General features: G+C 39.5%; 4 protein-coding genes across 9 annotated transcripts in view; 1 reads left to right on the forward strand and 3 right to left on the reverse strand.

Annotated features, from left to right (window-relative positions):
• Positions 1 to 13,971, forward strand: part of dpp6a (dipeptidyl-peptidase 6a) — a 186,377-nt gene extending 172,406 nt beyond the window's left edge. For all 6 annotated transcript variants that reach the window (XM_051411301.1, XM_051411303.1, XM_051411304.1 and 3 more), the window contains 18 exons: positions 327 to 481; positions 585 to 682; positions 1,206 to 1,329; positions 1,450 to 1,488; positions 1,702 to 1,809; positions 2,039 to 2,130; positions 3,062 to 3,109; positions 3,209 to 3,327; positions 4,371 to 4,442; positions 6,519 to 6,626; positions 7,333 to 7,402; positions 8,253 to 8,447; positions 9,094 to 9,148; positions 9,288 to 9,387; positions 10,138 to 10,196; positions 10,287 to 10,359; positions 10,451 to 10,524; positions 11,532 to 13,971. In XM_051411301.1, the coding sequence (XP_051267261.1) occupies positions 327 to 481; positions 585 to 682; positions 1,206 to 1,329; positions 1,450 to 1,488; positions 1,702 to 1,809; positions 2,039 to 2,130; positions 3,062 to 3,109; positions 3,209 to 3,327; positions 4,371 to 4,442; positions 6,519 to 6,626; positions 7,333 to 7,402; positions 8,253 to 8,447; positions 9,094 to 9,148; positions 9,288 to 9,387; positions 10,138 to 10,196; positions 10,287 to 10,359; positions 10,451 to 10,524; positions 11,532 to 11,681 (1,739 nt within the window). In that variant the 3' untranslated portion in view covers positions 11,682 to 13,971. The remainder of the gene's footprint in view (positions 1 to 326; positions 482 to 584; positions 683 to 1,205; positions 1,330 to 1,449; positions 1,489 to 1,701; positions 1,810 to 2,038; positions 2,131 to 3,061; positions 3,110 to 3,208; positions 3,328 to 4,370; positions 4,443 to 6,518; positions 6,627 to 7,332; positions 7,403 to 8,252; positions 8,448 to 9,093; positions 9,149 to 9,287; positions 9,388 to 10,137; positions 10,197 to 10,286; positions 10,360 to 10,450; positions 10,525 to 11,531) is intronic.
• Positions 13,670 to 17,754, reverse strand: ggh (gamma-glutamyl hydrolase (conjugase, folylpolygammaglutamyl hydrolase)). The gene is made up of 9 exons (XM_051411318.1): positions 17,464 to 17,754; positions 17,173 to 17,281; positions 17,048 to 17,098; positions 16,302 to 16,386; positions 16,077 to 16,215; positions 15,511 to 15,617; positions 15,343 to 15,433; positions 15,118 to 15,252; positions 13,670 to 15,026 (listed from the first exon to the last, which is right to left on the reverse strand). Exons 1-9 carry the CDS (start codon positions 17,588 to 17,590, stop codon positions 14,908 to 14,910), a joined length of 963 nt encoding a protein of 320 aa, XP_051267278.1. The 5' UTR covers positions 17,591 to 17,754; the 3' UTR covers positions 13,670 to 14,907.
• Positions 17,755 to 17,938: 184 nt separating this feature from the next.
• Positions 17,939 to 19,938, reverse strand: LOC127369700 (apolipoprotein D-like). The gene is made up of 5 exons (XM_051411320.1): positions 19,784 to 19,938; positions 19,592 to 19,696; positions 19,224 to 19,345; positions 18,985 to 19,073; positions 17,939 to 18,898 (listed from the first exon to the last, which is right to left on the reverse strand). The coding sequence occupies exons 1-5, from the start codon at positions 19,796 to 19,798 to the stop codon at positions 18,663 to 18,665; spliced, it is 567 nt and encodes a 188-aa protein (XP_051267280.1). The 5' UTR covers positions 19,799 to 19,938; the 3' UTR covers positions 17,939 to 18,662.
• A 199-nt stretch (positions 19,939 to 20,137) lies between these two features.
• Positions 20,138 to 26,861, reverse strand: part of LOC127369690 (collagen alpha-1(XVIII) chain) — a 56,063-nt gene continuing 49,339 nt past the window's right edge. Inside the window, exons 29-44 of the mRNA XM_051411278.1 lie at positions 26,710 to 26,763; positions 26,438 to 26,494; positions 26,195 to 26,254; positions 26,043 to 26,084; positions 25,270 to 25,297; positions 25,096 to 25,164; positions 24,816 to 24,841; positions 24,578 to 24,676; positions 24,346 to 24,493; positions 24,118 to 24,191; positions 23,801 to 23,929; positions 22,972 to 23,019; positions 22,794 to 22,856; positions 22,223 to 22,420; positions 21,986 to 22,101; positions 20,138 to 21,890 (exon numbers count right to left, since the gene is read on the reverse strand). Coding sequence (XP_051267238.1) covers positions 21,689 to 21,890; positions 21,986 to 22,101; positions 22,223 to 22,420; positions 22,794 to 22,856; positions 22,972 to 23,019; positions 23,801 to 23,929; positions 24,118 to 24,191; positions 24,346 to 24,493; positions 24,578 to 24,676; positions 24,816 to 24,841; positions 25,096 to 25,164; positions 25,270 to 25,297; positions 26,043 to 26,084; positions 26,195 to 26,254; positions 26,438 to 26,494; positions 26,710 to 26,763 — 1,413 coding nt within the window. The 3' untranslated portion in view covers positions 20,138 to 21,688. The remainder of the gene's footprint in view (positions 21,891 to 21,985; positions 22,102 to 22,222; positions 22,421 to 22,793; positions 22,857 to 22,971; positions 23,020 to 23,800; positions 23,930 to 24,117; positions 24,192 to 24,345; positions 24,494 to 24,577; positions 24,677 to 24,815; positions 24,842 to 25,095; positions 25,165 to 25,269; positions 25,298 to 26,042; positions 26,085 to 26,194; positions 26,255 to 26,437; positions 26,495 to 26,709; positions 26,764 to 26,861) is intronic.

Below are 26,861 nucleotides of genomic sequence, written 5' to 3' on the forward strand. Positions count from 1 at the left end.
TATGGGGGAATTCTATTACTATTAATTGATAAACAATTAGTTGATGAACAGCGTTTTCTTGTGGTACTGCGTACTGTGGTTTGGGCACTGTGTTATCCAAAAAAAAAAAAGATAGCAATGCAATACAATGATATTGCTAATTATACAGCATTTGTATACATTTAAAAGACATTTTTCCCATAACACCTGTTAATTTCCAACCCTGACAAGGAGCAACAATCTGATTCTGTTGGCCTGCAGCCATGTAATTAACTTGTGTCTCTGCTGTGTGAGTTTTTATTCACTGTCATTATGATTAATGGTCATTTTCCTCTCACTCTTTCCAGAGGAGATTTTCCAGTCCCATATCGCCCATTGGTGGTCTCCAGATGGTGCCAGGTTAGCATACGCCACCATCAATGACACCCTGGTGCCCAGGATGGAGCTGCCCATGTTCACAGGCACACCCTACCCGATGGGGAAAGAGTACCACTACCCTAAGGTGCACAGTTTTATTTCACAACACTACTTTGATAACTGATAATATATTTCTGTTTTGCTAGAAGCGTTATTTAAATCCTCTCCTCTTTCCTCGTCCCGTTCAGGCCGGTGAGGAGAACCCAGTTATCACTCTGTATGTTGTGAACCTTAACGGCCCTCTTCACACCATCGAGATGAGGAGACCTGATGATCCCAGGATAGGGTGAGGCTGTCAACCAAACAATCTCTACTCAATCAAGTCATACACACTTCCTGTAACATCCTGTAAATACATATTCTCATGTGTAACCTCTCTTTGTGTATTCATGTTCTGATGCTATTTATTTTCTAAATAATATTTCTAAAATGTGCATATCTGTGAATATTCTATGAATTCTATTTTTCCAGTGATACATTTTTACTTAATGTGGTCCTGTGTTTAGTTCCATTAGATTTAATATGCCCATTTGCTCTGTTCGTATTTATACCCAATTTTTTATTCCTCCTTTGCTTTGGCTCATTATACGCTCCTCTAATATCTCAATTTCTCTGCAAGAGATCATTAATGTTTCATCCCTTTTTAAAATTCTATCACAATCTGCAATTAGTAAATGAAACACTGTGGGCCTCTTTTTTTTCGCTTGCTGTCTTATTTTCTGATATGTTTGTTATTTACCCACTGATGATGCTAACACACAGTGTAAACAATGTGAATCATTATTTGATGATTTCTCTGTGTTTGTCAGTGAGTACTACGTGACCATGGTGAAATGGGCCACCACCACCAAACTGGCCATCAACTGGTTGAACAGAGCCCAGAACATCTCAATACTCACACTGTGCGAGGCCACAACGGGAGTCTGCACAAAGGTACAATGGAGTTCTCTCTGTGCGTGTGTGTGTGTGTGTATATATTGTGTGTACTGTACAGTCTGTATCAAAGACACTGACGGCCTGTTTTCATACAACAACTGAAACCTGTTTTTACAGAAACATGAGGATGAAAGTGAAGGGTGGCTGCACAGACAGGTGAGAATATTAAGTTTTAAGTTATATTTGGGGGTAAACTTGCTTATATTCACCTCTTAAATTGTTGCCAGCTTTTATATGTTGTCTTTCGTAAACTATAATGGGGGGACTTTTGCAATGACAAACCCATTTCTGTAGTTTTATGTTTGTGGTGTTCTATTTATTTATGTTTTGTTAATTAAAAGATTTGAATTATATTTTCTGTGTATTCAGAATGAGAAGCCTCTGTTTTCCAAAGATGGTCTGAAGCTGTTCTTTACCCGTGCCATTCCTCAAGGAGGCAGGGGCAAGTTCTTCCACATCTCCATGTCCATCTCTCAGGTAAAACAATATTTATGTCTACAATATTGTTTAGAATTAGCAAAAATACACTCCCTGTTTATTATACGGTCTGTTTATTATTTATTTACAATGTAATATTATTTGAAACTGGCAATTTTGCATTTAAAGAATTTAAACTCTTGGTATTTTATAGACATTTTGACAATACAATCAGCACTTTTACTGTCTTAATGTGCCCTTATTACTACTTTTCTGTTTATCCCCGAAGCCCAACACCAGTACAGACACACTGCAATCCATCACGTCTGGAGACTGGGATGTCACCCAAGTCCTGGCCTATAATGAGGACAGCCAATTGATGTGAGCACCTACAAAAACCGCCAGCAATCAAAAGTCACATGCACTTAAGCTCATCCATTGGATATTTATGAAGTTTTGTCAAGCTGTCTTTCTTTTAGAGATCCTGCAGGGGCATCAGAAATAAAGCAGGCTTGCTGCTTCAGCAAAACTCACTTTGACTTGGTTTTTGCTGAAGTTTTCATGCGAGAGAGACAGTGGGTCGAATGTTTCAGCACCATGGACAGAGACAGAAAGAGACCCTGAATTTGAGTGCCTCAGTACAGAGCACAATGGAGCAGATTCTTTGACGCTGTTTAAGATGAATACTGATTTTTGACAGGAGTATAGCTCACACTGATACTGATGCCACATTTTGAGACAGCAGCTATACTCTCTGTGTATTCTGGTGAGCCTGATGTTCTAGCAGCTCGTACAGTTCCACACAATAAACCGCTCTAAATGTGTTCAGTGTAACAGCGTCTCTGTTGCACCCTTGAGGAATGTGACTCATCCTCATCGCTCCAAGATAATTTCATGCCCACACCCCAGTCCAAACTGTGATCTGACTAACATGGTGTATACACCTGCATTTACACACACACAAAATCGCATACAAACAGTTATTCATTACACAGTGTTGGAGTGATCTGAAAAACCTAAAAACCTTTTCCCAGAGGGGGTACGATTTGGCCTACTTCTGTTCTAAAAAGGATTCATCCCCCTTTCCCCCCCCCATCTTTCATTTATGAAACATCTATTCTAGTGAGTAGTTGGGTCATTGCATGTGTGCTCCAGGTGCTTTTTTTCCCCACTTCCCAGGCTGAGTGGTGAACACAGCTCTGCTAAACTCACATAAAAGACTAAACAAACCAGTTTGAGTTGTTGTGTGCAGCTGCTGTGTATGTTACAGTTAAACTCAAATCTGCTGCTATATTCTTTTCTATTAATGTAGATACTTCTTGAGCACTGAGGATGGTCCAAAACGAAGACATTTGTACAGGTAACGGCTGTTTTCTGTATTTTGTTATCAGCAGTTGTTGCTTTAGAAGTGGGACAGAAATATTTTGCATCTGTCCAAATTTCTTATTTGTTTCCACAGCGCCGATACCTTTGGTTCGTTCAACCGCCGCTGTCTGTCGTGCGCCTTGTCCGACAGCTGTGGCTACATCAGCGGCTCCTTCAGCCACAACATGAGCTACTTCCTGCTCAACTGCCAAGGTAGCTAACACAGTATCTTTGAGTCATATCGCCCTTCTTTTGAACTACACTTCATCTATCTTTGTCCAACTTATCCATTTTATGTAGACACATAGGGATCTATTTTAACAATGAAGCAATAAAGTGCGCAAGGTCAAAGAGGGTGTATCCAAGCACAAACGATGAAGAAAATAGGTTCACCAAGAGTCCACTCGTCCAGTTTGGTTGCTTCAAAAAGGAAAATAATATTAGTCTTTGTGTGTCTATTCTCCAGTCTTTACTGAAAAGAAAGAACTTCCATCTTATTTTGCCTCTCCTTCCACCTTTGATCCATATATGCTGTGCTGAGCATGACAATAACAACAGAAGAGGCAAAGCACTTTTCAAGATCAGAGAAATATCAAATTGTCATATCACTGTCTTCACGCTGCCACAGAAACGGAGAGAGTCAAAAGATTCATGTTTCTGTGATTTCAGTCTCACTGAAGCCTCACAGCTTCAATATTTAATCACTGATCCAACACTTCTGTGTCAGTCACCTCTGAACCTCAGTAAGTGATCATCACTGATCTTGGATCAAACGGGGAACGACCATAATGCCATCAAACCCTCTCTGCACACCTCAGACATCACTGATCGTCAGTGGTCCTGCACCTCATACATTTGTAATCCACCTCTCTCCTCACAGCCTGCCTGCAAGAATTTATGTGATGAGGCTATGATATCATTACCACAAAGAGAGAGCGTGGGTGGAAGAAAAGGAGGCAGCGAGCAAGTGGATGGTGTACTTTCCACCGTACGCAACCACAGTGTTCCTATACTGAGTTCCCAATTTGCTAAGTGCACCAATCACTTCCTCTGCTGTCCCTTCCCCCTCTGATTTCAGGTTTTAAGGCTTTAGGGTGAGGGAGTTTACCCATTTGTGGCCTAGATATGGAAAAGCAGCTGTTGCATTACATAAATCCAAGATAATAAGCAAAGAATTTGTCTTTGTTTGTGTGAAACTGAGATTCCACATGTCATGCTCAAATATAAAAGTACACATCTGTGACTTTCTTTTTTAGGCCGGGACATCCCGTTTGTAGCCGTCTACAAGACACAGAGAGATGGGGAAAGTGAGACGCAAGACAGAGAAAGTGAGTAGTTCAACCAACTAAATCATAAATTTGCATTTACGAGACTCTAAAATATGTTAAAGACATTACGAGCGACCTTGTGACGCAGTAGCATAATAGCTACACTGAAAATGACCTTGTCAAGAGGGGACAGAAGTGTTTCCGTTGCGGTGCAGAATGACCACCTGCGCTCTGAGTCACTGTTTGTCTACAAGCCAAGTCGAGCATGATGGCAGTAATCACATTACTGCTCACAATGGATGTCCTCATTAAATTATGACCTGCCCAACGGCAATATCAGCATACTGTAATTTGATTATTTGTGTGTGTGTGTGTGTGTGTGTGTGTCAATGTCATCTTTTACCAATATGATGTCCCTTCCCTGACTATGTTAAAAGAAGCCAATGAAATGTTTTCACCGTGCAGTATGGGATATATTCAACTGTTTAACAGTATTAAGTGCAGTAATGTTTCCCAAATGTTCACCTACCAAACTGGTGACTTTGCTGTTTTTTAAAAGGCTTTTTCTATGCTGACAGATCTAAAATTCTCTTTAAATCAACATGACTGACGTTCATAAAGTATGGAAAGGGTCGTCATAGCAATTCAGCCAGGATGCCATAAATATTAAGGCTGAGAGCCGACAGCTATCATAGCTGCTCTGTGAGTCTGTAACTGCCTGTAACTGTCTGCTAACCTGCTTGCAATGCCAATGTTAAAATGCTGATGTTGGGCAGGTATGATGTTAACCATGTTCTCCTGCTAAACGTGAGCATATTACTTTGTCATTTTGAGCTTGCTAGCATGGTAACACAAAGTACAGTTGCGACTGATGGGAATGTCATTAGCTTTGGCTAGTATTTGGTCATTAACTACAGTATTGGACACATTTTGACCTGATGTTGGGCAACATCCAGCAGTTGTTGGTGGACCAACTGGCAGTCGACAATGCCAACCTAGAACCATACTGCTAATGTGACCAATACAAATGTATTGTTTCAGTGCTTTAAATTTGTATTAGGACTTGTTTGTGCTTTGTATGTGACTATACACTGAGCAGTGATAGAGTCAAGTTCATGTCAGAACTAGTGCATACATGCATACAGAAAGACTCTGTCTGGATTAGTGACTGGAGCCAATGATCAGAGCTCTTCTCCCTTTCAGAATGTTTAATTGAAGTTTTCCTCCATCAGCCTGGCAGGCTTTATCTGAGTTTGTCAGTACGGGCAGGTCTGGCAGCCGTCTGTGAATTCCCCTCCTGGATGCTGCCTTTTGACTGTATACACAATCCAATCCCAACATACAATGTTTGCTTCGTCCCCTTTGACTTCAGCAGTCGTGGCAACCAAGGGCGATAAGTTAGTGTTGCAGACACCAGCTGTAGCTGTTGAATGAGTACAGCTGGTTCTCCTTTCAGGACAACCTCTTGAGACTTGATGTTTGCCTTAAGCGAATCCAGGTCACATTCTAGGTTTCAGCTGCAGTCGTGTCTGTTTTTTCTGGTTTGCATTTTGTCTGAGCTCCTGCTGAAAGTTTTGGAGAAAGGGAGGCTCTGATATTGTGTGGAGCTTCTTTGTAGTAATTGTAATGCATGCAATAGCTCCATATATATTTCTAAACCATCCAACTGATCAAAAATGAATACTCTATTTTATTGCACTGGGATAACTCACCAACCATTTAACAGATTGGTCATACATATATTAATAAAAAACTATAAAACATTCATATTAAATATCATTTAAAATAAAATTAGATGTCCATGTCCAGGTTCAATCAATTTTCCTTTGAGTGACAAATTTAAACAAAAAATGAAGATGTTAATAATGACATGTCAGTAGTAAATTGGTTTTGGTTTTGATGACAGATTTGCATTAAATAACTGTTTTTTGTATTAGAACTCCATGGAAAATAAAAACAAGCTGATTGAATTTTAGTTTTAATTTTATGATGAGAGTATTTTTGCTGTGTATTGTACCATGACTTGCTTGTTAGGTATCATAACTATGGACTATATATGTTTAGTTCTCGCCGTGTTTCTGTCCGCACATTATTAAAGTGAAGTTAGCTCATTGGTTAATCATTTGCCGTCTACAGGTATTGCAGAAGTACATAAACTGGAGAGCAATGAGAACCTGAGGGTGACCCTGGACTCCATGCAGATGCCCATAGTGGAGTACAAGGAGATCAACATGGATGACTACAGTATGTGTCACAACCACAGTCACATTAATGGAAAAGTGAAGACCACATATGCAAACCTGATAGTTGACAAACTTTACAGACATTAGATACTCACGTAAGAGTCAGTAACAGTTGTTCCCAACCCTTTTGGCCTGTAACCATTAAAATGAAGCAGGTTGTATATGTGAATTAGCTCGAACAAAGATTATTTTAAATGAAGATTCTCCCCTCTTATATATTGTGTAATTTGACTGTATTTTAGAGGCCCAAAGAGGTAAAACTATCCAGTATTTCCTTTTGAAAAACAAACTTTGTTAACAAATGTTAACCTTTTTTCCCAGCTGCTGTACAGTACAGTAAACTGTGATGTTTTAATTGTAATTTAGAAACACACCAATTTTTCTTCCTTTTCAAGCAACTAGGGATGCGACTCACTATCCCTCCATTCCTGTGAAATCACACTTCCTCATTTACATTCTCCCCTGACTGAAATCTGTTCTTTTGAAAGCACTAAATGAAATTCCGATGTGCTTTTATAAAATAAACTTAATGCAGATGGCACATAAACTTTACTATGATTCATGATACTTTGTCATCATTAATTGGTAATTAAAGAGAACACATTTGTAGGGTTCAAAATATACATACCCAATAAATGTCTGAGTGAATTTATGGTGTATTGACAGCACTGTGTTGTGACTAACAGCTGTTTGTATCTGCATTACAGCCTTGTCGTTGCAGATCCTCAAACCTGCCGGCTTCGTGGAAACGTCCCACTATCCCCTGCTCCTGCTTGTGTATGTATGAGCGCACGCTTTCACACACTTCCGCAGAGTAGATTTGGTGCACACACACTTTATGTCTATTAGCAGCATTGACTAATGTCTACACTTCACTCCGAGTTTTATGAGGACATGGCTGTCCTCATCATTGTAGTCTTAATCGTGAATATTAATCTAAAGACGTGCCTCTTCTCTAGCTGGATAATAATTACACTGTGAATGAGGAAACTTACCCTCCTGTCCACCCCTTTCTTTCATTATCATTTCTTTCCGCAGGCATTTAACTATCTTTAACTCTGCAGCTCAAATCTAAGCTTTCCAGAATTTGGCCTTTTGTGCTCTGCCTGCATATTTCCAAAAGAAAAACATTACCATATTTCCCTGTATGCTCATTTTTCTAATCTTATGAAAGTGGCCATGGTGGCTTATCTATGAACACCGTGCTACATTAGCATTAGTTAAAGTTAAGTCAACTTTCCAACTTTTTTTTCCTCAACAAAAGGGTTTATGTTTAGACTTAAACAGTTGCACTTTAAGCACCCACAGGTCTCAAATAATCAGTCAGCAGCATCTGCAATAATAACATTTTTAATAGATATCAAATTTTACTGTTCTCAAACAAGTTACATCTGCTGCATGCTCAGCTTTATTTTTTTTCATTCTTATGCTGATATTCTTCTGATGTTGGATTACCTTCCCTGCACAATGTAGCTCACTGCCAGTTTACAGATACCCATAGTAAATAGTAAACACCCAAAAACATCCCACACAACCTCCTAATTGCTATCCTCCTTTTTCATTTTTATTCTGATATCAGATAGAAAAGCATTGCATTTAGCAGTCCTCTGTGTTCGTATCCATGCAGTGACGGGACACCCGGTGGCCAGATGGTGGCGGAGCAGTTTCACATGGACTGGAGCACAGTGCTGGTGAGCAGCTTCGGCGCCATCGTGGTGCGCTGCGACGGACGGGGCAGCGGCTTCCAGGGCACCAACCTGCTGCACAGGATCCAGAAGAAGCTGGGCGTGTTCGAGGAACAGGATCAGAATGATGCACTCAAGTATGCAATGTTTTTAAAAATGTAACAGACGTTAGAGTAAACATGCAGTAAATAGCTACATGGGTTACTTTCAATACCACTGACATTCTCTAACATCTCAACACAACTTTTCTAAAAAATGGGGGTTTCCAATCTCTTTATTTCTTGATATTTTCCACATTTAGAAACAGGGTGAGTATCATTTTTTTACAGGTTAATTTATATTTGAGGATAGCTAGATTAGTTTATGAAATAGTATCTGTGTTGACATGAAGACATTACATCTCAATAGGGATGAATTGGCTCATAAAATAAATTTAAATCTGTGTAAAACAAGAAATTTCTATTAAATCAGAACATGCCACCATATTAAGAATCTGCGTATATTTTATTTAAAGCATGCTCACACACGTATCACAGAAGTAGTTGGATTTAATAACTGTAACAGCATTAAAACAATAATATAATCTCTTTTTAATCTGTGAAGCACTTTGCTTTTAAAAGTAATGCTGAAGCAACAGTAATCGCTTGTAGCAGTTCTAGTGTTTCTTGTCGTAACAGGAAATGTTAAAGTTCCTTCCTCCTAAAAAACACCTTGTACGTGTTAGCTTCAGCTGCTATGACAGAGACGTTCTTCCTAACAGGAGCTAATGTTTATCTTTTGCAGTGTTATTTTGAAAGAGCCGTACATTGACAAAACCAGAGTTGGAGCTTTTGGAAAGGTAAGAACATACTCAGTGTACGACGTGTTGGACTGTTATGTTCTTGGAGTGTCAGTTTGGGTACAGTGTGCCGTGTGTCTGCTGTATATTTGAAAGCGGAGTTCCTCGGGCTCTGTGATGCATTTCTGTCGTACCTCAGGTGTATGGAGGCTATGTGACCAGCCTGTTGGTCAGCGGCGAGGAATCCCCTGTAAAGTGCGGCGCTGTCCTCTCGCCCATCACCGACTTTGAGTTATATGGTGAGCTGTGTTTGTTTGTGGTGATTTTTTTTTTTAACCTGTGTACTGCGGTCTCTGCTGTATGTGCTACAGAAGAATCTCTGCATAATCTCTCAGGCTCCGGCAGAAAGCATTCAAAAGGAAAAAGGCAGACAGAGATTGCGAATCTGGCACCCCCCCCCCTGCAGCTGGGGATTATTGCAGTGACTCTTTTATACATGTACTGTATGTACTTTGTGTGTGAAAGAAAAAAAAAGCGTGTTCACCTTATCAGTGATGGTGCAGATACGCCTTAGAACCCAATCATAACAGTGCCAGGCAAAGTTAACTACCCCAGCCTCACCTCCGCTACCAAAGGAATAAAATGTGTGAAATGTAGAATAGTGTGCGTCGGGAGAGAGACGGAGATCTTGTAGCTGCACCGAGTCAGGAAACTGCAAATTAAGGAGGAGCTGGGTGTCGCGGTGTGACTGATTTCCTATCTATTTGATTTCTCTCGCGTTTGCCAGACAGGGTGAGAGACATGCCATGACACTGTATAAGTTTGGAATTGCAAATGAAGGCGGTCCGCAAAGGCTTCGAGACTAAAGAATGTGTAGACGGGTGAATGTATTTGAATATGGAGAAGAAACAAACATGGAAAAGTGTACTTTTTCCCCTTCAAAGTGGCCAGAGAACAAGACAGAAATGACATCAATCTTGTTATTAATATGAAGTTTTGAATTGACTTGAAAGTAAAGTGTTAATTGAACCCTTGTCTCTCCCCTGTAGCCTCTGCATTTTCAGAGAGATACCTCGGACTGCCTAAACCGGATCCAAGGGCATACACGGTAAGATGTGATTGTGAAATTCCAGTTGTGATGATTATTGTAGCATCTAATTAGATCTAATGTGCTGCTGTGTGTCTCATTACCCCTCAGATGGCAAATTTAGCCCACAGAGCATCTCAGTTCATAGATAAGAAGTTTCTTATTATCCATCCGACAGCTGATGGTAAGATGAGGATTTCTACACATTGAAAATCTTATTAAGCAATAGGATGTACTGTTTCTGACATCTGGGCCTATGTCTCATGTTTTCCCAGAAAAAGTCCATTTTCAACATACAGCGAAATTCATCGCCCAGCTCATCAGTGAAAAGGCCAACTACACTCTACAGGTATGTGGTTCTACCTTCACTCCTTTGTAATTACAGCCGCTGCTGATCCAATTTCCCTACTTGTCTTTCTTCACCCGATTCAGTTCTCCTCCAACCTTTGGGAGCTTTGTGATCCCAGTGGGATCCCACAGCGGGCGGAGGATTAGCCCTCACAATGCCTTCATTCCACATAATGAGATTATGAGACCTTCTTGGGCATCCTGCATTACCACCAGGACTAATCCAATTAAGACACAATGTACTGCAGCTGAATGTTCATTGGAGCTTATTACTGACTGATAGGTTACTGTGCACACATGCATTAACCTGGTTTTTCATAGCTCTCAAAAAGGTTTTAGGTCAACCCATATAAACATGTTTCTGTTAAGTGCATACTCCAGAAATGTAGTCCCATTTAGTGCAAAATGAAATCCAAGAATGTTAATGATAAATATTAGCTTTTCTTTGTTTAGAATTATTTAAAATTGCATCCCTTTTTGTTTTCGCTAACACAACATCACCTAACACGATAGAACTAGTTAGGGGTGTTCACATTTTTTACACCACTCGATGCGACTAAATCCTACACACTGGACTTTTAAGTTCATTTTCCTAATTATACTTGCATACTTTTACTTTAATATGAAGGGTTTTTCCTTCTAATCAATGACTTTTACAGTGTGGTATTGGTACTTTTATGAATCTGACTTTTCATCTTGCTCAAACACAGGTTACTGACCATGTAAACATTTTAGTTTTGGTTCTGAATTGAGAATTTGAAATCACCACAAAAATATGTTTTGGTTTTCTGGAGTGGAAAATGCATACTTGAGTTTGTGGTAATGTCAAAACTTTCTGTCTCATGTAAATATTAAATCTAAGAGATCTGCTCCACCTACACCTTCATCAGTGACCTATCCCACTCTCTATCAGGACATCAAAATATAATCATCTGATAACTGTTGTTGTTTGTGACAGAAAATGTTGCCAAAAGCAACGTCTCACCCATGTAAACCTTTGTGTCTCAGATCTACCCAGACGAAGGCCACTTCATTCACAGCGAAGCAACAAGGCAGCACCTCAGTCAGTCCCTGGTGAACTTCTTCGCGGAATGCTTCAGGCTACCAGAAATAGTATTTGAGGAGGCGCTGGAGGAGGAGAGCGAAGACGAGGGTTAGCCTGGCCTCCTGAGGGTCACGTGCCCAAGATCCCAAATCCTACCCACCCATACGTTCCGCACACACTAACCTCCATCCTGTCTCTGTGCCCAAGCACAACACTGGCATACAGTCATCCACAATATGCAACTCTCACCTGTTCTCAGTTTGATTTTGATTTTTGAGACTGCCTTTCCAGCAGACGACAGATCTACTCCTACATCCACCCTCACATCTTCTGCCCCGAGTTCAAACCCAAAAGGCCCCTCCAGAGAGCCAACAAAGACTGATGACCCGACGCGATGTTTTGGAATATACCGATCGATTTAACAGGAAGCTTCACAGCAGGATGGACCAGCTCCTCAAAAGCAGTGGAGAGAAAGCATCAGCTCTCACACAGACTTTGAAGCTGTGAGGAGAAGGAACACCTTATAGCACATAACTGGTGGGATTGTATATTAATGAAACTCAGACGCCTGGTGAAAAACTTTGGTTGTTCACTACGGGTGTCTGGAATTGTGCGGATAACAGGAAATGTTACTATTTTTAAAGTTGTGAAGAACTTTCATGTGGGACTGTGGTTGTGTCTATTGTTCTTACAGTATGTAAAATAGCACACAGACATTCACTCGGCTATTACGGATATATTTTCTTTTGGTATTCCTGTTTGCCCTGATGTTGGTTTCATCTCGTAGCCTCATTTTATTTATTTCAGTGACGCTGACACAATTCTCTTAACTGGCGAAATGTTTAGAAGAAAAAAAAAATACCATGGGTTTGTTCATGTTCATTTGAGACGCTTTTATTGTGACGATCCAGTTTAATCAAACAGAAGCATCAATTCGTTTTAGTCACTGTGCCTTACTTTGTCAGAGAAGTATGCTGTGGGATTGCATTTATGAACTACAACGAGGCTAATTTTATAAGAATAGTTTGATATTTTGGGAAATTAGCTAATTTGCAGTCTTGTCAAGAGTTAGATGAAAAGATTGATTCCACTATCATGTTTGTTAAATCTGAGGGTACAACCGGTTAGCTTAGCATAAGGTTAGCCTGGCTCTGTCTACTAGCTCCTCTTAGCGAGTTATACTGTGACTTGATGTATTTCACCTGTACAAAAACTACAAATTGTGGTTTTATGGGTCGGTTATGACAGGAGCACTCACTTCCTGGAGTCACTAGAGCCAGGCTAGCTGTTTTCTCCCTGCTTTTAGTCTTTATGCTAAGCTAGCTGTCTCCTGGATCAGACTTGTGGCAAGAAAGCGAATAAGCATATATCCCAAAATGGCAGCTATTGTTAAAGGTCCAGTGTGTAACATTTAGGAGGGTCTCCTGGCAGAAATGGAATAGAATATTCAATGATATGTTTTCATTAGTGTTTAATCATCTGAAAATAGGAATTGTTGTGTCCTTGTTACCTTAGAATGACACGTTTTTGTCTACAGTAGCCCAGAACAGACAAACCAAACACTGGCTGTAGATAGGGCCTTTTGTGTTTTTCGTGGCCACCATAGTTTCTCCGTCGCACTTTGTTAAGACAAGGGGATTTAGTCGGTTGCAATCTGCAATCTCACCGCTAGATGCCAAGAAATCCTACACACTGGTCCTTAAAATCTATAGCTTGAAATAGACTATACTATAATAAGAGCTACTCTCAACAGCTAATATGTGAAACTGAAGGGATTTTCACAGAAAAGAAAATGAACCATTCTCTGAAAATATGCCCACTGAAAAAAGTGTACAGAATCTGCATGCATCGTTGCTTTATAAGATGTTTAAGAACGGGAGGTGACGAACATGTACAACCAGTACAGAGACTGCAGTGTTTGTCATTGAAAGTGCTGTGTCACTTCACACTAAAGTGAATACATAGTTCAAGGTTGAAGGCAAGAAGCCATTAGGATTAGTGTTACACCCCGAGAAATTATGCATTTGTATATAAGGTAGAAAAATGTCCAATGAAGACATGCCAACATGACATACGAAATGATGAATTCCTGAGGCACAAGTTTAATTTTCCATTTTTAATTTGAATGGCCATTTGTGTTACGTTTCAGTGCATGTTAAGAGGTTATTTGCAGCACTATCCCGATAGCTCAGCTCCACATGGTAATTTTGACATCTTGAATGTTCCTTACTGGATTGCATAAATTACATTTCCAGTAGTATTGTGATTGAGATCCCAGTCTCGTCAGCTTGATGTGTAAATGTTATTCAAATATCATTTTATTCTAAAAAAAAAAAAAAAAGAAAAGAAAACAGAAACAATATTACCTGAGTGTTATTTGTGCATAAAGCATTTTGGAAGTTACATTTGACTATTCATTTCTGTTCTCCTGTTGCTGTCCTTGAATTGAGTTGAAAGTGGACTTTATAAATGCCAATGGCAACATCGAACTTTCTTGCCAGTGGTTGAGGACTTTTTCAAGACGCTCAACTTTGTTATCCAAAGCATAGAAGGAGATTAATGTCAGACTGTGGCATGAAGGTAAATGTTAGAATAAAAAAATAGATATTTTATCAGCCTTCAGTCTTTTCTGGCTCATCTTTTTTGTTGGTCTTGTGAATATTAAAGCTGTATTGATTTTTCTGGTCACTTGGGGAACAAGAGGAAGACAACGTTGACTCATGGCGACATTCACGTGACCCACAAAATGTAAGTCCAACATTTCCTCTGTTTTGGTTTCCAATAAACCCAGAGAGTAATATTCTGGCTCTGTAGCTGCTAAACGCTCCACTAACTAGCTGCTAATTGTCTTGTTTGCTGTTTGGTGCTGAGAAGGCAGTGTAAAGTTTGTTTATCACAGCGTTTCAGCTGAAAACATCTGCCTGCTGCGACTGGAAACGAGGTTTTATATTGCACATAGATTCTCATTTTATCAATATTTTTCCATAAGCAATGGATTAGCGCAGTGTAGACTGTAAACAAAGTTTTCAAGGCAAAATTCCTTACAATGTCACTATGTTCACTCTCCGTAATGACATTTAATTACTCAGCTGTAAATCGGGCTACAGCATCCACGAGAATCAACAATCTCGCATTGCAATCTTGCAAGAATTACGCTGCGTGTATAAATCTGCCCTCTTTCCAGTTTACTTCTTGGTTAAGATTCAACAGATGGAGTGAGCAGCAGAGGCTAAATCAAACAAGCCAAATAATCTGCAAACATTCACAAGTCACGCGGGTGAAACAGCCAATCAGCTGCTGAAAAGGAAAAAGCACTCCGCAAACAAACGTCAGAGCGAATCAGAAATAATAGATTTGCTCAAAGCCGCTCTTGGACCCAGTGTAAACAGGATTGTAGTTGTATATCAGTGCTTTGCTCTCGTCCTCCTCAGAATCAAATCTGTGCGAGTTCTTCCTGGCTGTGAGAGGAGAAATAAACACAAGATTTATAGATCACACAGTACTGACTGTTTCATTAAGGCCCCCCCAAACATAATGCTGTGTTCGTACCTTCACTGACGAAGAACTCAGCCATGTAGAAGGTGGTCTTGACTGCTGATGGAGAGTGTGGAATGTAAGGCCTCGTCCATTCAAATGCATTTTTCTCTGGATGCCACTGTGTCCCGTAAATTGGGTAATCATACGCTGCCGAGAGGTAAGGGAGGAGAAAGTGCTCATTAAACGAGTTCCCTCCGGTATTACGTACTGATAAAGTGACGCTGCAGTCTTAACTACCTTCCACCGTTGACACAAACTCTATTTTTCCATCCGTGTTTGTGGAGAGAATTTTGTAAAACTTCTTCAGCTCCTCATTTGTGTTATAAGTCTGAAAGAAGAAGCCGAGAGGTCAGTTACTACGCACTCCCAATTAAACTACACTCTAAATAGTACTGAATGACGTACCAGCACTGCCAGACTCCACTTGTGAGAGTTTTCTGTCAACGGCTGAGAGGCCAGATCCTTCATGAGTTCAGCTGGGAAGCCTTTAAACAGCCTGCTGTCTTTGGTTTCTGGAAATGGGTCATAAGATGATAGATAGATAGATAGATAGATAGATAGATAGATAGATAGATAGATCATTAATAACAAAATGAGCTTATTCAAACAAATGTGCACATTTTTCACGAGGTGTTTAAAGCAGTGTATGTAAAGAGGGTGCATTATTAACATGTAAAGTAGGGTTCCCACACCATATTAAACATCAAATTCAAGCATTTTTCAAGGACTTTCCAGGCCCAATTCCCTCTAATTCAAGGACCCAATGGATCAAGGTTAATTACTGTTACAACACTGAGAATTTTTAGTTTTTATGAAAACTAACATGCTACAGAAGCTCGCAAATTAAAAAGAGACTTCTCAAATTCACAAACCTTCAAGGATTTCAAGGACCATGGCTGTGCTGCTACAACCTTTACATGGACATTATCTAAATATCAGTCTCCCTAAAAATGTGTCAAATAACGTCATACCGTCAGTGAAGTTCAGAGGCAATGGCACGCCGCTTGTATTGGTGTGTGACAGTACTGTGTTTCCACTCGTCAAATAGGTCAGCTGTTCAAATCCAAGACACGTGCCCCACACAGGAAAATAGTCGCCTTTCTTGTTTGCCTGAAACATCACGTACAGCATGCAGCATAATCCAGCATCAACACACACAAAAAAAAGAAAGTTTACTAGTATTTTTACATTTTTACCTCAATAGCCAGCTCATAAAAGATCTTTGCAGTCCTTTCATAACCAGATGAGATAATGCTGGCACCCCCGCCTGGGTAAAGGATCCTGTTAACGAAGACACAACACATTGAGTCATGATTCGCAAAGAAACGGTCACAAAATGGTTTGTTTCTTTCAAATTTTTTTTAAAGAATATATACAGAAGGTGTACAAAATAACAGGAAAGCATTTGAAATACTCAAGGTGACATGTGTTAACGTTACTGTGTTGGCAGGCACTCTCAGACTTTACTGCTTTCCACATTATATAAATTTGCAACTGATGCACCACCTTCATAACGTCACTGTACCAATGTAAGTAGCCAAATGTTGCTATATCTAATTATTATATCTAACCAGTTTTACTTTTAACCAATTATTAAAAATGTATGACTTGCACATTTATCTACCATTGTAAACAATATTTACAGTAGCTTCTGCTGGTGCATCAGTCATAATCATTGCAGAATTATGTAATACGATGTGGGTAAAAGTCCTGATGACATGGGGGAAACAAATACTTAATGGGATATTTGCTTCATAAAACAAATGTCTGTCACTCTGAACAGTTAAAACTGCAGGGCTTTTATGGCTTTTATGGCTTTTAGGGCTATTCTGTCAACCCCTGTAGATAAAGTCAACAGGAACCTTTCAGCAAATGTCATTGAGTTTGTTCATTTTGGAATAACATGACAGCTAAACTGGTTATTGTATTATAACACACTCACCCATTAATGGAGTTGAACAGTGCCTTATACTCCTCCAGTGTCTGGTTGATCCTGTAGAGGTGAACATGGTGTGTTAACAGGCTGTTACACAGTTATGAAGTTGGGCAAGTTAGACAGTAACTCACATGACAGGTACAACCCTCGCCCCTGCTGACTCCAGGAATTTCACATAAGAGGCAGCGATGTAAACTGTCTGATCTGGTTTTGGTGAATAAACTTCTTGAGCCAGAACACCTTGAGAAAAAAAAAAAGAACAAACAACGAGTTTAAACGCGCATACGTAGTTCCGTTACTCGACACCGGTGACTTTGCAAATGAAAACAAACACTACGGGTAAGTTGGATATTTTAGTTTATATTGGCCTCAAAATGTAACCTAACGTGTATGTTGCAGTGAATAAGTGCCAATAAACTTACCGATAATGGGTCTGTCGTTTCTACTGGCGGAGGAATACAACGGCAGACACGAAAGAGACATGCAAAACAATAACAAAGTCATTTTTCTAACTGTAAAACCTAATGCGGTAGGTTTTAGTGTCGCCATTGTCGCTGTTGTGTCGACTTCCTTGTCATCCCCTCTCTCCTTCCACCCTTTCCCGCCACTCTTCAGCTTTCACTGTCGATTAAAATGCAATAAAAAGCCTCAGAAATATATCACAATAGCAGAAAGTTATTCACCCCTGCCGAAAAATGGTAGCCAGTGTGCTTGCGCAGAACCGCTTTATAACTGTCCACAATACTTCCGGTCTACTTCCTTCAAAATAAAAGCATCACCTTTGTCTTCAAATTTTAAAAATAATGTTTTCTAACAAATGATTAAGGAACAACATGCAAGCATAAACATCTTTATAATATTTTCGGTGGTGATAATTATTCCAAAATATCCACTTGGTTAATTGACTTTTTACTTTATTGCTCCAGATTATGTCAAACATGTCAAACATATTTCCAAAAAGCTGTATTTTAAGGACACAAACACATTAAAGTATTTTCTAGGAGGATGACCTAAAATATTTGTGTAATAAATATGCACTAAAGGTGTAACTAAATAAAAAAAAATGATAATAATAATTAATAGGATAGATTACAATTCAAACTGAGACGCAAATATGTCTTTTCTCTCTCCTTTTTACAAAAAAATTAATTCAGCTAACCTCGGGGGATTATACGCTAATGATTCATAACCAAATTTGACATGACCCACAGCATAATAAATACACTATAAGAACATGGTTATTTCACTGAGCTATACAACTCCATGTGTCATTGAATCTATCAAAGAATATCACAGTTTCTTGTTGTGTGCATGAGTGTAAACAGCAGTAAGATTTTAAGGCACAAAATGCCTCTGATTATTAGAACATCATGAACTGATGATAGAGCTGTTTTATGGCCACACTGATTTACTTTAATTTTAATGTTTAACCTTAAAAACAGAAAGATGTAGATTCAACATTCAATCAATAACATAATGCAGTCTTGTGTATTTCTATTGATTGCATTGACTCAGCCTAACGTACGATATAAACAAAGTACTGTGCTTGAAGTTTGCGCTACAGTTCAAAACAGCCAATTCAGCACTTTCTTCCACTTCAGTTCATTGTGCTGATCACGCCTCAGGTCATCACATCACACCCGGTCTGATTGCTGACAGTGAGGCGGTTTATGTTCACACCAGCAGCAGCCAGCGTGTCACGTAACTGGCTGATGACGTCCTGAGTCAACACCCGAGTGCGAGCCAGGATCCAGGCGAAGTCGATGTGGAAAAGGCCAAAGTAGTCAAAACAGGAGTACACCAGAGCATATGACTGGTAGTCTGTGGAGAGCACCCAGTAGGGAGAATCTGGAACACCTGGATACAGATATAGATGGTAGCTATTCTGTATTGTAGTACAATAGTAAAACGTACTAGCACATATATGTTCACAGTATATTTACCTTTAAAGAAGCCGACATCCAGAATAGCAGGTTGAGATGAGTTTTTAACTTTGGCAACACCCTCAATTGAATTAATCTTCCCATTAGACCTGTAGAGAGTAAGAAGGAAAACAAAAACTAATTCACTTCAATAGTACAAGAAATCCATCCATACTTGTTACAAATGTAGATTGAAGGGTGACACTCCCAGTAAGGATTTTTCTTTTTAACCAAATAATGTTTTAAACTTTAATCCTTACAACAGCTCTGCATTGCGAACATTGACAGTCCCATCGACGAGAGGACTGTATGTGGCTTGGTTACATTTTCCTCTCTCAAACATAGCTGGGAGCTTCTCTATTTCATACCAGGTGCCCATATACTAGAAAGAGAAGAGCACAAAGGTTGTTGAAGAGTCAGCAGTCCATCAGGAGCTGGCAGCTGTGTTTTTATGGCATCTCCTTCAAAAAAGACAGTAAAACTCGACCTGCCACATATATACACACTTCCATATAAAGTAGGTAAAAATGGCAACAGTCCACAAATGGCCAAAAGGAACAAAATCAATACATGACAAAAGTCATCAGTGATGGATCTGAATACATGTAATATTCCGTCAGTATTTTACCTTTGTAACATTGAAGTTATCTTGAACAGATGGCTGGGGGCAACTGCCACGGTGGAAAGACTGACCGTCAGCTGCTGCTGCAGTAGTCAGGAGGACAAACAGGACCTTCACATCAAAGTTAGAGCAGTTAGTGTGCTTTAACAGGCTCCAGTCTTTTGATTAAAACTAAAATAAGAAATCGTAAGCTAGTACCTTGAATGCCTTCATGTCCAAGAGGCCAAAAAAAACCTCAGCAAGGGTGTTCTGATGTAAAGACTTCTATGTTGTCAAAGTAAAGTAAGACAATCTGTGCAGCTCTACTACTATCTACTAAAAAACATTCAAAAACACTACCTTTGGAAGGAAAATTGTTTGCAGAGCTATATTTGGATATTGTTTACAAAACCTTTAACCTTCAGTGTAAAACCAAGTTATGCAAGAATTACATTCAGTGGAATTACTCACAAAAGGTATACAGTATACCACTACTACCACACAGACTTCTGTTTCAATTAATGACACATACAAAACATGTTAAAAAATAAATCCAAACTTTAGCAGCCAGTATTCAAAACACATTTTTTGGTGGATTTATTAATTTCACTTAACATTGCTTAATGCTCCACTAGCAAACTGAGAATTAAACAAGAACAAGTTTATGAAAAGAGAAAAATTTATTCATCAAAGCACCAATATTTATACAAAAACATGTGCTGTCATTTTTTCCCTTGGGATTTCTTTTTCTAGAATTCTTTTTTTTTCCTGCATGAAAATATTTAGCTCGTTTCAATTGTATCTCTACACTGAGAAGAAATTTAGTTTTGACTCTCAACATTCCCCAGAAATCAATAATAAAAAACAAAAACTGTACAAACAATATAAAAAGAGGCATAAAGTGAGAAGAAACAGTTATTTGACAAACAATAAACGATAAATTACATTCTTAAATTTAATCATCTGATTTCATGTTATGTGCTGTGACGGTATAAATAAATCATTGAGTTTAAATTAAATAGCCTATTGAGAGTTAGAGCTGCTAAGAAGTGATGTATGAAAAGCTACAACACAAACAATACCTTCAAGGATGAAAATGCTGAATTAGAAAATATTTTTATAATAAAGTACAGTGCATTAAAAATTACTTTGGTGGCAACACCGGCTGTCTGGTCATCCCACTGTTGGACGAGGGACTGTGTAAGTTATTGAAACAAACGTCTTGCCCACTGAGTAAAGTTCTACTGAAATTTAAACTTAAAACTCTCCACGACAACCTGTAAACAAAACAGTGAAAGTAGCGCTTGATGCTCCCATCACAAAAGTCTTTGGAAATCTTTGTTAAAAAAAAAAAAAAAAAAGAAAATGTAAAAAATTGCCACATTTCAGGACAGGTGCAGGTTCCTGCAGCCCATGAGTCTCTACTTCCAGTCTGATGAACAACAAACAGACAATAAACTTGAAAGAGAGACGTCTCATTCTCAACACACCTGGGTGACCATGTGGGGAACAGGTGTGAGTAAAGGTTAAAAAGGTGCTGCGTGTATCATTTTAACATTAATAAATCATTACCACATTCTCTTTGAAGTGTTAGCATTACTGTCGTGAATAAGTACAAGGAGACTGTCAGGCTCTGTATTGCTTTTAAAATTATGTGCCACCAGGTTTAACGTAAGTGGGAATCTTCTGGATTGCTTTACAACACAAAAGGGACATTTATCTTAAAAAAAAAAAAAAAAAAAAAAAGGCACAAATTTTGGTTGTGAGCCATCCACAAAATCATTCCAGTTTCACAGCATAGCATCAACTTCATGTTAGCTTACCTTCCCATATTATATCTCATCTGTTGAGAGTTTGTTACTGCCTCTTAATCTTCTGGCTCATCACAAAGAACTCAGTGATGCCAGAAGAGGAGAAAAATAACCTGAACCTAAATAAATAAACATCCTCTTTGTGAACAAAGAGGATGTGTGTTAAATGTGGTCTTCAAAATGCTACACGTAGCACCAAAGATGTGCTGAAAACTACGTCCTTTTCTAAGGAAGACACTCAAATCTTTTCCCCGAGTGTTTGACATTTACGGTGGCTGGGATGGGTTCCTTGGTGGAGTGGTATGGGGCGCATTTAAGCATTTTTGTGAGTCTCGATGCAAAGAACGATGTACTGGTTGGAACAGCTCCGCGTCTGCTGTCCCAGGAGCAGACCTGAGGTCAGGCTCGATGACTGGCCCGTGACAGACATGTGGTCCGCTCGCCACGTCTCACAGTGTTTGTCCACCACTCGGAGACCCCTGCTGCTGGAGCCGTGCCAGATGCTCTTCTGGGGCCTGACAGAAAGATGACAGAATATATGAACATGACAAAAAATATAAGAATAAGAAGACATGAAGAGACAAGCAGGGACTCAGTCATGTTTACTGACCAGAAGGGGTCAGCTAAAACATCCCGGCCGTCAAAGGAGTAGATGGGTATCCTGGCATTGACTGGCCCCCCGTCGCCATTGAAAATTGACCGCCAGTTCCTAAACATCACGTCTCCCTAAAAGAAGACGCACAGTGGGTTAGATGCAGCCAGACATACTTTACCCTGCATGATAAAAGTTAGTATAAGTAGTTGCTTGGCAATAATAAAAAAAAAACAGCAGGGAAGAAAAACTGACCCTGAGGTTGGTAACTGGCAGATTTTCCCGGAAACCAGGGAAGACCACATGGACCAGGTCTTGCCTGTGGGAAGAAATGAAGGCGCGGTAGTTTGGAGCCAAACCCATCGCCTTGGCTTGTTCGTAACACATGCGGTCAGCCGTGTCGAGCCCCATCATGTCGCCTGAGTGGGGCTGGTTCAGGGCCACCAGGTTGAGCTGGTGGAAGAGGAAGCAACAGATTGCTGTTAGTTCAGAAGATTGTAAGGTTAAGGAATGATATACAACACCGCAGAGCCTAGAGTTACAAGGGTTAGTCTGCACTGCACTATAAATCAACATGCATTACATTTTCAGCATGTTGATACGTTTTGATGCATTTGGTGTGGATGTGTGAGTCAAATGAAGAGAACTCTGTTGTGAAAACCATATAAAAATATAATTGTCCTTATTTTACACAAGCACATGTTACATGTTTCATAGATTCCTTCTCGAAAATTCATTGTAGTAGTAGTATTCAATATTGCAGCGTGAAGAGTCAAATCAAGCCAGTTAAAATGATCTAAAATAATACAGTCATATTGACACTCACCCTTCCGTTAACTGAACGTATTCTTTCCATTGTGTCTCCTCTTATCTGATATGCAACGTGAGGCTAAACAAATAGTTGAGAAGAGATATTAAATGGATAAATAATGCACACGCAGTACAGCATTCCACAATAGCATATTTCTACTGAGCAAAAAGCAATACAAATAAGTAAAGGGTACCTCATCTTGTGGAATAATGTTATTGGAGAGGTAGATCAGATTGCCAAGCTGTGGAGACAAAAACACCGAAAAATCAAGACTGTATATTATAGTCAATATGTTGTGTTATTTAAACTCAACTTGCCTTTATATTAAAAGTGTTGGATGGCCAACAAAAAACATGACATGTCAAACAACCAGCTTTGTATATAGTATAAAATATGAACACATTGTATTTTTCATGAAAAGTTCTTGATTTCTATCAATAAAGAGCATTTCATCAAACACTGCTGTAACACAGCTTGATTAATCATTGAGCGTGTTCTCAAATAGAGCGACTGGCCTTCAAAAGTGTTTCAGTAACCAGTAGTGATGTTGGAGTGCTGATTCACAGCCAGTGAATAAGTCACAGAAATCAGCCAAAAAGGATCTGCCAGCATTCATTCCAGAAAGGACATATTTTCCAATACCCACAGAATTTGTTAACCAGGATTAGATTTAGACACGTGCCAAAGGCGAATCACAAAACTCACTCAATGCTTCGCTGACCATGAAAAGATCCAAGAAATAAACAGAAAAGCAATTAAACTGCAGTTAAGTCTTGACCTACATGCATATCATTTAAAAAAAAGGGGGCAGCCCTGGGTATGTTTCTAACTACTGTACGCTGCAGCTAAAAACTGGTCAAGGCAGACTGAAACACAACAACCCCGTTCAATATTCTTACATTAATGTGCATATGTAATGTTTTAAAATGAGGCTCAGTATTGATGTTGCATATCTTTAGTGCAGACAGATTTAATGTTGGATTTACCACACTTAAATACAGAGGACTAGTCTAAAGTGGTACCTGGATCTCTTTCCATCCCTGGGAAACCTTGAGGAAGAGACTTCCTGTTGCTGTGACGTACGCCATAGTCCCCTCCGCATCCCTGAGGGTTTGCTGCATCATGCTCTCACGGGTTGAAAACGTTTTCAGCTGAAGAACAAATGAAGAGAATCAAATTTTGCCAATCAATGGAAACGTTAATGGAATATTTGATATTGTTATGGTGCTGATTTTACAGCAACAATGAATTTGTATGTGTCTGTGGCAAATGTGTATGGCATCCAGGGTATCACTGATATGTAGTTAAACAACATGTCCAGAAGAAACAAGCTGCGTACAGATGCTGCGTTGCCCGAAGGTCCCGGGGGTCCAGCTGGTCCAGGAGGTCCGGGGGGGCCAGCAATGGTCAAAGCTGCCACAGAAAAAATGTCAACAACTTATTCAAACTCATAACTGGTTGTGTAACCTCATCAGCTACAAGAACAATACACTAAGATGATATTTCTATACTGTGTTTTTTTTTTTTGCTGTAATTGCATGACATATGTGTGACTGATGAATTGTACCTGAGCCATATCTTGAGGTAGGGGGTCCTGGAGGCCCCGGTGGCCCAGGAGGGCCGACTGGGCCTGGTCTGCCATAGCCTGGGATACCCGGTGAACCGGGCACCCCAGGGTGGCCTTGTGGACCAAGCAACGACTCTCCTTTGGGTCCCTGAAATGAGTCAGGAAGGAGTTAATCACTGATTTAATACTTTTTTTTTGTCACAAAGATGAGATCCATGGAAACTTCACTCACCACAAGTCCTGGTCTCCCTGGGATACCTGGTCGCCCTGGCAACCCTTCCTCCCCTTTGTCTCCCTTCTCTCCTTTAAAGCCCTGGTCACCTCTTGCCCCCTGTGATTACAGGCACACACACACACACACACACACACACACACACACACACACACACAAATAAGACCTAAGTCCGATGGCACATAAAGCCAGCATGTTCCAAAACAAGATTTAAAAAATGCACTCATATGAAACTTACCCAGCCACCCCTGGGAAGAAATGTGCCTATAAGAGAGAAAACAGAGGAGGGAGTTCTAACATTAAAAAAACATACCTTTATTAGATAGGGCAGCAGATTGACAGGAGGGGAGAGGGGGAGAGAGAGAGAGAGAGAGAGAGAGAGAGAGACAGAGAGAGAGAAAACGGATGACATACAGCAAAGGGCCACAGGTCGGACTTCAACCCGTGACTGCTACAACTTTGTGTTTCTACAATGGGAGAGCTGTTATCCTTTGATACAATGTAAAGTGCTGACTCACTTGGTGGCGCCGGTATCCCAGGAAGGCCTCTCTCCCCCTTTTCTCCTTTTAGTCCCGTCTGACAGTTACCTTGGAGACAAAAAGCAAAACTTAAATTAACTGCTTTTCCTTCCTTTTGACTCACTGATGGTTTTAAAAGTTAAAAAAAATATTAAAAAGAGATGACTCATTTACCAGCTGCAATGGTTCCATTGGGATTGAGCTGAAATAACAGAGCACAAACATATTAAAGTAACACAAGCTTTGCCATCACTAACTGGCTGTTAAAAAATACATTTCAGGGTAATTATCCAAGAATGGAAAAGCTGTCTTCATTATCAAATATTAAAGTATAAAATCTGTATTGTTTCTTAAATCAACAAGCAAATGACTCATGCAGATTTTCTGTGGATGTGATTTTAGTACTACCTCATGTCTGTTTAGGCAACGACCCGTCACCTTTTTAGACCGGACATGCAGCATGCAGGAATATTTTAGAACCATCCTCGAATAGTTCTGAGTGATAAAAAGTTAGCTAGTACGAGTGTTACACGGCACAACATGCACTTTATTTACTCTGTATGCAGAGGGAAAAGAGGGGATACGTGTAAAAGAGACAGAATGATTAGGAGATATGTCTACATAAAAGATGAATGAATTTCTAAGATTTAATGAAGATAGACAGGCGCTGAATATGTAGTTTTGCCTTTAATCTAAATTCCTGTAGAAATAGTAGTTCAATCTGGACACTGTCTATTATATAGCATGTACTTAAGGAAAGGGAATATTTATAGTACGTCTCATACACTCCTGTGTCTTTTGATGAAGATATTATTTAGAATATATAATATAGACAAAGTAGGAGCATAGCTGATTATAATATAAGATTGAATTTGCCATGAATAAATGCATTTATAAAGACATGTTTTTCAGCAATGTGAAATGTGATTGCATGAACAGAAACTTACGACCATTTTGCAGTGGGGTCTGGGAGGGATAGGGAACACCGTCTTTAGGAAGCAGGGGAGGAGAGAAGATGGTGAGCACAAATAAAACACACCTGATGATTGAGGAGACAAAAGTCAGAACTGTGTGTTAATGAAAGTGTGTATCTGCTTACTCCTTTGGGGCAGTTGAATATTCCTGGGCGGCCTGGCAGACCAGCAGGGCCAGGGGGTCCCTAAAAATAACCAAGAAAACAAAAAAGTATATAGTGATTAGAAAGAGAAAAGTAGGTGCTATAAAACTTGATGCAGTAGTAAAATTAATATCAGCATCAAACTGGCACAAATAAATGATTTTATTGTCATTTACAGATTCTTAACCAGTAAGTTTTTAATTATTTTACACATATACAACTCACCGGCAGACCTATGGAGTCCCCTCTCTCTCCCTTTGGTCCCATCTGGCCTGGACGACCCTATACAGATAATCAACATCCGAAAGCATGACACTTTAATGATGTCCTCAGGGAAATTGGTTTTGTAGAGTCAATGTGCTATTTGATGTCAATGAGTGATTTAATTGAACTAATCAACCAGTAGGTGTATTGAACTTTTTCATAGCAGAAGAAAAACAAAACATTCTTATTTGAAAGGAGCATAGAAAAAATATATATATATCCATGGTGCTTACAGGTCTTCCAGGAAAACCAAATTCTCCTTTGGGTCCTGGTGGTCCCATAGGCCCCTGTTGGGAACAAAACAGAGTGAATGATTAAATGCATTCATATCACCTTCATCTATAACAGTGGAAACAATTGAAGTTAATGGTGTTATATAAATATA

The sequence above is a fragment of the Dicentrarchus labrax genome, unplaced genomic scaffold, assembly GCF_905237075.1.
Source record: "Dicentrarchus labrax unplaced genomic scaffold, dlabrax2021, whole genome shotgun sequence".
Lineage (NCBI taxonomy): Eukaryota > Metazoa > Chordata > Actinopteri > Moronidae > Dicentrarchus > Dicentrarchus labrax.

Coding starts and splice junctions, on each gene's coding strand:
- ggh (XM_051411318.1), bottom strand. CDS start 17,590: ATGGCGACACTAAAACCTACCGCATTAGGTTTTACAGTTAGAAAAATG. Junction 17,099..17,172: donor GCGAGGGTTGTACCTGTCAT/GTGAGTTACTGT, acceptor TCACCTCTACAG/GATCAACCAGACACTGGAGG. Junction 15,253..15,342: donor GTTTGTGTCAACGGTGGAAG/GTAGTTAAGACT, acceptor ACCTCTCGGCAG/CGTATGATTACCCAATTTAC.
- LOC127369700 (XM_051411320.1), bottom strand. Junction 19,346..19,591: donor ATAACTTCAATGTTACAAAG/GTAAAATACTGA, acceptor TTCTCTTTCTAG/TATATGGGCACCTGGTATGA. Junction 18,899..18,984: donor GGATGTCGGCTTCTTTAAAG/GTAAATATACTG, acceptor ATCTGTATCCAG/GTGTTCCAGATTCTCCCTAC.